Genomic DNA, 9264 nt, shown 5'->3' with positions numbered 1-9264 from the left:
ACTAGTTACCATCTTAGCTATCAGACCGACAGTCATGGTATCTGAATGCTTGTGTTCACATAACACTTGTTTTATTTAAAGCTTTCATTTGAGAAAAATTACATTGGCTGAATGTTTAAACGTCTTTTCATCAAGTCCTCAATTCTTTCATGTGGTTATGTTTGTAGGTTTTCTGTTTTGAGAATTCTAAATTCTCAGAAAATGTTTAAAGGAAAATATTTAAAATATTTAAAACTAGATATTATTTATATCAGGATTTTTACTAAAAAAATGAAGAAAGCCAAGGTTTCCATTCCACATACAATTTAATTATTATCCTATAGACAACATTATAGATTTATTTAAAACTACTTATAGAATGTAATTTTTCAAGTAAATGTTTGACATGATGTAATAATATTTCAGTTTTGTGTAATATTTGATTTTAAGTATACTTATAGTTAATTTGAAAAAAGTTTAATTCAAAGCATAACATACATTGATATCTGCAAGTACAAAATAATTTTCCATAAATAAGAAGTTTAAATTGTAACTTCACATTATAGAGAGGAAAGATGTAAGGTAAGGCACACGATCCATGTGTAATACTTGCTGATTAGTCACTATGAGAATAGCCAAAGGCATTTGTGTCTAATTGTAATTCATTTCTACTAGCTAGATGGTCGTAAGGACTGGTTTCCTGGTGCATGTCAATACAGTAGGTGAAACTTCAGACCAGTGATTCATATTCAAATTACTCCTTAAAAATTAAGTGACTTGTTCTTACTCGACGGATTAAAATAATACAAGGGATGCTAATACTGCAGAATTAGGGAAGTTCTCGTCAATTTCAAATAGGTGGATTTTGTTGCAAACTGAGACACTTGGATTTTCCAGGTACAGTGAATCTCACAGCCATTCTTTGTGAAACTGAGGTGAAAACCATACACTTTCACCTTTTTTTTGGTGTCAGTTACTGCTTACAGAGAGCATTACTCAAAGAGCATTTCTCAGAGGGATGTATTTAAAGATTTGTTGTTGTTGTTTGAGACAAGGTTTCTCTGTAGCTTTGGTGCCTGTCCTGGAACTAGCCCTTGCAGACCAGGCTGGTCTCGAACTCACAGAGATCCTCCTGCCTCTGCCTCCCGAGTGCTGGCATTAAAGGAATACACCACCACCTCCTAGCTTAAAGATGTTTAAATACTAGACAATGGAGAAAGTGAAGCACAACTGTTTCTCACTCTGTTTTACTATGAATTTGAGCATATATACAAGAACATTTTTGGATATGGCAGAATTGGTTTTATAATCTCATTAGGTGTACATAAAAGACTAAGTAAATTTATGTGAGTTTGAATAAAAGAGTTTTATTTACAGATAGGCACTTTTGTAATTAGTACAAACCAACAAAGAAATAATCAGGAAAATAGATCTGAATCATTTATTAATAAGCATATATAGTACATATAAAATTTTATAGTTTCTTCCTTTTTGTTACAACTATTAAAAGTTTCATTCCTGAGGTCTTTGGAATCCATTGAATTATAAAATTAGGAAGGAAAGCAAAACCATCTTCCCTGGTTTGAAACTGAAGTGTGAGTCTTCACTGATAGTACAAGTATCATTTTCCCATACATCAGATGTATTATTGGGACATGGTCACACGGGGACTCATTTCCTAACTACTGGAACCCCCAACACCAGATCTTCAGAGTTGACATGCTCAGCTTGCAGATCATGCACAAGCTGTTATTACTAAATATTTCTATTGCAAAGTAGCTCCTCCCTTTTGAAGTGCAAATGTATATAGTGACTCATTTAAGATGTGTTTTGACTTAAATAACAATTCAAGTATCTCCTTTCTGAAAACCATTAATATTTATGAGTCACGGTGATAAATACATTTTCTGAAAGGCAGAATATCTCTTGAATATCCTTTGTTTTGTCCTTAGAGGATGTAGGTTATAACCTGGTTTTGGCTTGCACTGCATTTTTTTGGCTAGCTTATCGTACATCTTTATCTATACTTCGAACAAATCATTTAAGAAAAATATTGACATCAGATGCGTGCAGGTAATTTGTTGAAGTTCTCATGAGTTAGTTTTTGTGCAGAATCAGGCTATTGCTAATATGAGGCTGATATCACCTCCGTACTACAGCATTTCATTTCAAAAGCTATATGAATAAAGATGCAGTCTGAGTGAGCCACGTGTGCTTAGTTTCAGCATAGCTGATGCTTAAGACGTTCATGGAGCTTTTACAGTCGTCGGTGTGATGTCATAATCTTGAAAATGAATTCCTTTAGACGCTGTGATCTTCATAATGGCACCGTTGAAAGTATCATCTTCAATGAGAGTTAGTAATCCATTGGCAATGATTGAGGGGCTGAAAATGAAGGAAACATTTGGACTTTGAAACTAAAGACTGAAAGTAATTAACTTCACAATATTCTCTTAGGCCGCCGCATCCTTGTCGTAGGAAAAGATATTTCATTACCTATTGCTACCTTCTGTTTTTACTCAATGGGATATTAAGCAAATTATATAACAAATTTAGTGGTCATTGGGCAATGCATTTGACGTCGTTAATCCTATTGCTGAAAATGATCATTTTTTTCATCTATACCAGATCAGTAGATATCAGACTTACTAGACAGAAACTGCATTGGAGGAGAAATAGAATCAAGTAGAATATATTGAAGATCATTTTTACCAAGTGTCATTTTAAGTACATTTCGTGTAACATCTTATTGATGTACTGAAGGTCTTTAAATTTGCTATACTATCCCTTTATGTGAGAAAGCTAACACTTTCTGAAATTTGGTGGACAGGTTCATGGACAGTGGTAGAGTCAAAGCTGAGATCTGATTCCTCCAATACAATAGCTGTAATCCTGTGCTGAGAAAAACTCACCTAACTCATCTTACAAAAATTTCATCTATTTTTTTTAAATGAAGGATACTCTTATACCAGAGGAGTATATTTAAATTTTATTTATTTTTTTTGTGAAAATTTTTATTGAAAATAGTTCTTTTTCATAAATTATATTTTGGTTATGCTTTCCCCTCCCCCAACTCCTCTAAGATTATCCTTAGTTCCCCACGTACCCAAATCCACATCTTTTCTTCCTCTATCATAGTAGAATACAAATAAAATAGGCATGTAACATAATAACGATAAAAGAAAATTAAACAAAATAAATACAAACAAACCAGAATAGGTCAAAACAAATAAAACAACAGAAGAAAAAAGTCAAAGAAAAAGCTCAAGAAACAAATATAAACACAGAGACACACAGAAATATTACAAAAATGCAAAATAAGATATTTAGTCCTTGACATAATGCTGACAGAGCATTATGAGACAACCTCTAAAGGTGCCATTGAGTTTGTTTTGTGTCATTTATCCACTATGGACATAGTGTCTGGACTTAAGTGTGGTTTGTGTGGCCAGCGAGACTCCACTGAAGAAAACTATTCTTTTATTTTCAGGTGGTTGTCAATTGGAAGTAGCTCCTGGGTTAGAGCTGGGGCTTGTGTATACTTTACTCTGCATGCTAGGACATTATCTGGCCCAGACCTGTTCAGGCCCTGTGCATGCTGCCACAGTCTCTGTGAGATGTGTGTCAAACCATCTACTCAGACTTAGACACAGTTCTTTGACTATGCGCCCATGTATGTGTCTGTCGCTGTGTTCTTGTGCATGAGAGAGAGAGAGAGAGAGAGAGAGAGAGAGAGAGAGAGAGAAGAAGAAGAAGAAGAAGAAGAAGAAGAAGAAGAAGAAGAAGAAGAAGAAGAAGATCAATTGTTTTTATTAAACTAGTTGAAATTTGGGGGTCAAACAACAATACATGAGTTTTACTTGATTTTTTCTTGTAATTTAGGCATATAAAGTATAATTGCATTGAAAGGTGAACAAATGTTATTTAGAAAAGAAATCTGATAAAAGCTGATGGCACTGTCTGTTTTCAAAACAAAATTCATAACATTTAAGCACAATCCTCTTTCTCGTGACTGATTTTCCCTTCAAAAGGTTTGGCAATCCAAACTTTGAGGTTTGTATCATTTTCTAAAATTTAAAACTTTAAAATGATTGCTTGCTCAGATCAAAGATAAGGCTTTGATACATTGTGTAAAGAAAGAGTTTTTTACTTACTCCAAGATTCCATAAAATTTCATCATAGCCTTGATCTGATCCTTATATTCTAAATATTGGCCCATATTTTCTTCTTTCTCAATGGACTCAAGGATGGGTGTGTTGACAAAGCCTGGGCAAATGGCATTTAGTCGTACTCCACTCTTCTTAAGGTTAGCAGTCATCTGTCAATCAGAACACAGTTGCAGGCTTCAGAAACTTTGACAAAGGATAGTTACAGGACAAACCAAAATGAAAAGTTCTTTAAAAGCTTATCGTAAAATGCATTCAGCAGGTATGCTCTGAAATATGGAACAATTCCCAGCGGGCACATATGGTGTAAACACCCAGAATTCATTCATAAAAGTAGCACCATTAGAAAAGTCCTAAGATTACAGAGTTATCTAAGCGTCTCTTCTTTACTGAACTTTGGGCAATTGAAGCTAAGTAAGTAACTGAGGCTGTTTTTTTGTTTTTGTTTTTGATGCAAACATCATAATAGAAGCTTTGTTACTTGTTAATTCATTATTTTGACAATATATGAAGGTTATTTTTCATTATACAGAAATATATATACAACAAGGTTGATATCAAAATGTTGTGAACTCAGGTTTTTAGTAACTTCATCTTTATTTCTTTCAGAAACAAGGGCTCAGCATCAGTACTTCAGCATTTGCCAGTAACTTCATAACTGTTGTAAACAATGAGAGCCGACTGTAGAAATATTCAGTCACAAATTTAAATGTGAAATTTCTGCTTTGTAATGGGTTATCTTTTTCTAAAACATTGGGACATTTTCAAATAAAGTACTGAGGCCTCATCAACCCAAATTAAGAGTAAAGACTGCTTTCCTTCTCGGGGATGATTAACACTGATCCTTTGGCTTATTATTTCTCCATGTTAGGGCAAAGCACTTCATCTAGCTGGCCCTTCCATCCTATCCAGTACCATGCAGAGACTTTTCAACTATCCCTTTTTGTTGTTTATGCTTTGTAATACATTTTCCACACAGCATGCAAAATTATATTCAAGTGTTCTATTTAAGGACTCCTGGGTGGTAGTGGCACATGCCTTTAATTCCAACACTTGGGAGGCAGAGGCAGGCAGATCTCTGTGAGTCTGAAGCCAGCCTGGTCTACAGAGCAAGTTCCAGGAAGGCTCCAAAGCTACAGAGAAACTGTTTCTTGAAAAATAAAAAACAAACAAACAAACAGACAACAACAACAACACACACACACACACACAAAAACCCCCTGAAACCCAGTCCTCCTGGCATTAATATTGCAGAAAAGAAACTTTGTACAATTTTAGAAACAAAGACCATTTTCCTATTGCTTAACCTTAAAATATTTATTAGTGTCACCACCATCCACCTCTCTCCTAGTTTGCAGTGTATAGTCTTTATTTAGTCTTTTATAAGATTGCTAAAGTTTTTATTATAAAGATTTTAGTAAGATGTCTCCTCCATCTTTCAGCTAGATTTTTTTTTAAATTTGAACTTCTTTTCTTATAGTCTGTAAAATTTGGGTTTCATCTATGCATGCAAGGAGGAAAAGAGACACTGGTTATGGTTTCCTCACCGCTGCTGAGCGCGTGAATCCGATTATGCCGTGCTTTGAAGCACAATAAACAGGTTGTTGTGCAACAGGCATAAGTCCTGAGAAAAAAGAAAGAAAAAATTCTAAATAAATTGATGTTTCCAAAAGTGGACTATACAAACAGTGGTTTTTAGTCACATCAATTGAAGATTAATCTGGTAAATACACTCGCATGAAACCAGACACTATTGTAAAACAACAAAATCTAAAGCAATCCCAGGCAACCATCACACAGAACCTATTTTACTTGAGTGACTGTTTCTTTCAAGCTTCACATGTCTGACAAATCTAAACAGTTCAGTTTGGCTAGTCATTAAACATTTTTGTGTCTCATGAGTTTCTTCCATTCACTACATTTTCCTTTTGAGACAGAGTCTCACTGTGTATCCCACACTGTCTTTGAACTTAGAATCCTCTGGAATTAGCCTTCCACAAACCAGGGTTGTGGTGTGCACCACCTTGCCTTGCTCAAGTAATCCAGTTTTGACAATTCTTTTAAAATATGTTATTCTTCTCTGTCAAGAAGCAGTGGCTGGTCCCTGGTTAGTGTGAGAGTCATATCAAATGTCATATTAATGTTAAATTATTCTGCTCAGATGTTCCAGTCTCCACCCTGCAAACTAGTCGCACAACAGCACCACACAGTTGAGAGAGTGTCATGCTGAAGTTCAGCTATAAATGCAGATCTTAACCACTCCCTGGGTGCCTTCCAGGCTTCAATTTATGAAGCATGTTTGCTCAAGAGCAGTTTACATCCCTGAAGATGGTAGATCACACCTAGTACACGGTGATCTCAAGGTACAAGAACATGTTGGTAGCCTTGTTGTTTTGGGTCAGTAAAATGTGCAAGGTAGTTACATATATCAGTGGCAGTCAGCAAGAATTTACAATGTCTCCACTGGGTTCATGGGGATGGCAGAAATGTAAGATAAAGAGAAAAGGGGTGTAGCCGGATGGTACTGTTTGCATGACCTCTTTGTTACAGGAATATGGGACAAAGGTTAGTGTTTGGAGGACAGTGCTCACATGCTCTGCAGGAAGCAAAATGTGACTCTTAGTCACAGGTAGGCTAGGTGACAGAGTCATAAAAATGACAAAGATATTGTTTATAAATACTAGCAAAGATGATGACTGAACGAATTTTGTTACATTTGTAGAGCTGACAAACCTATGATCTCCAGCTATTTCAAGGCATCACATATGAGAAATGTATCAACTAGTGTTTTGTTGGCTGTGGTCATGAGCAAGAACAAAATACACACATCATTTCTTTAGAAGTAGAGTTATAAATGCAATTGGAATGCCAACGAGCTTGTTTACTTTTATGTGTAACTATAAAAAACCAACCAACCAACCAAACAAACAAACAACCAAACAAACAAACAAACAAGGTCTCACTATGTACTCTAGACTGCCCTCAAACTTTCTAGGTAGCATAAACTGGCCTTGAATGGAGTAAGAGGCTGCTTGTTGGTTCCAGGCTCCTCAGCCCCAAAATAATCACATAGAAACTATATAATTTAAACCACTACTTGGCCCATTAGTTCTAGCTTCTTATTAGATAGCTCTTACATATTAATTTAACCCATTTTTATTAATCTGTGTATTGCCACGTGGTTGTGGCTTATCGGCAAGGTTTGGCGTCTGCCTCTGGTCGCAGCTGACTTCTCTCTAACTCCACCCTTCTTTGTTGCAGCATTCAGTTTAGTGTTTCCCCACCTACCTAAGTTCTGTCCTATCAACAGGCCAAGGCAGTTACCTTATTAACCAATGGTATTTACAGCATACAGAGGGGAATCCCACATCACTTGAACTTTCAATCTTTCTGCCTCAGCCCTAAAAGTACTTGAATTAAAAGAAAGAGCTACCATACCCTAGTGAATTTGTTCCCATTAAAAAAAAAATAGTATTAGGTTTCATGAATTTTATTTTAACATTCTAAGTTTTTACTGTATTTAAAATCTTACAGCTTTACTGAATTATATTTGACATAAATAAAACAACATATTCTAAAGATGCACAACTCGATAAATTTTGACATATATATATGTCAAATATTTGTTTATATATGTATATATATAAACAAATGAAGCTATGAGCATAATTAAGACAAGGAACAAATCTATCATCTTATAATTCTTCTTATATTTTTTCTTCTGTTCTTCTTTCTCCACCTAAGAAACAACTGATTTGCTTTATTTTATGCTAGCATTAGCATTTTCTAGAATTTTATACACATGTAATCACTGAAGTTGTTTAGGGGGGTCTGGTACTTTCATTTGTGATAACTATGTTTGGATTCTTCAGTATCTTATTGCTATTATCATTATTGCTGTTATTATTCTGCTAAACAGATGATTTAGCATTATCTATACTATCCATTCACTTGGAAATAGATACTTGGGCTGCTTCTAGCTTTGTGGTATCAAAATTCAAAATAAAGAGGATTCTACCTTCCAGCTATGTATTCGGTCAAACTGTAGATCATTTGGTCAAATGGAGATGCCACGTACCACGCCCCTCTGCACTCTATGCACTAGAATCCAGTTTGTGAGCTTTGGGCAAGAGGCTGGAGGTTGAGGAAACACACACAGAGACAGACCAACACACGGACCTCCAATCACTGGTACAAAAGCCCTCCTTTAATAGCACCATGGAGGCTTAAATACACAGCCGTCAATGGCCAACAGGTGAAAATCCCATCCTCTGATCCTCTAGGTAAGGCACAGCTTTTAGAAACTTCAATTAGAAGGCTCTAGACAGGGAATAGCAGCTGAAGGCCAGGACCCAATTGGTTCCAACATGGAGATATTTTTTTTTTTCATCACACAGAGTGTGTTGATTTCAGTTATTGCCTCTCATACTTTGAATGGGTAGGGTCAATTACTGATCTGCAGTGCTTCACAAAGACTTCTACTGGGGTGGGTATCGTGTAACTCTGGGATTCTATTTGCATGGTAGTTTAAGCTTCTGTCTTTACCTGGCCTGATCTCTTCCTCTGTAGTAGCAATAAGAGTTATGCTTTGGAAACATTAGCATCTCTTCTTGCCTAGATCGGTAAGCATGCTAAACAACTACAGACTCCTTCCTGACCCTCTGTTTTATGCATGTTCCTGCTCTGGATGACCTTATCTACTTCTACCCAAAAGACTGTCTCCCTGTTTCTCTCTTTTTGTTTCATGTGCGCGCACACACATGGGGCCAATTATTCTCAAATTTAAACTCCAACTTTCCAGCCAGAACCCCTCCTCTGCTAGGCAAGCTAGTCATTGCCACCTCGCCTGCCAATTTTCTTTATGTGTGTGCTAACTTCAACGTTTGGGTTGAACTGAATTCATTTCCAATACATGCATAAGTAAAATTAAGCACAAAGGCAAACATATGTAAATTAAAATGCATATACCAGTGGATGGACTAGTACTGTACAAAAATATCACTTCCAAACACTGTTTTATTACTTAAATATGTCCTCTTTTTTTTTTTCTCTAAGAACCTAACTACTTTAACACAGACTGGGAGAAAATACTTTTAAAAGATATATATATATATCTTTT

The 9264-nt window shown here is 35.8% G+C and overlaps 1 protein-coding gene across 1 annotated transcript in view; it reads right to left on the bottom strand.

Annotated features, from left to right (window-relative positions):
• Window positions 1–1320: 1320 nt before the first annotated feature.
• The window catches only part of Hpgd (15-hydroxyprostaglandin dehydrogenase), a 26818-nt gene continuing 18874 nt past the window's right edge, over window positions 1321–9264 (bottom strand). The window contains exons 5-7 of the mRNA XM_050147825.1: window positions 5693–5769; window positions 4134–4297; window positions 1321–2364 (exon numbers count right to left, since the gene is read on the bottom strand). Coding sequence (XP_050003782.1) covers window positions 2226–2364; window positions 4134–4297; window positions 5693–5769 — 380 coding nt within the window. The 3' untranslated portion in view covers window positions 1321–2225. The remainder of the gene's footprint in view (window positions 2365–4133; window positions 4298–5692; window positions 5770–9264) is intronic.

This window comes from Alexandromys fortis, unplaced genomic scaffold, assembly GCF_014885135.2.
Source record: "Alexandromys fortis isolate MF-2015 unplaced genomic scaffold, M_Fortis_MF-2015_v1.1 scaffold_58, whole genome shotgun sequence".
NCBI lineage: Eukaryota > Metazoa > Chordata > Mammalia > Rodentia > Cricetidae > Alexandromys > Alexandromys fortis.
Note: the sequence above shows the minus strand (reverse complement) of the source record. Positions and strands in the feature narration are given on the sequence as shown.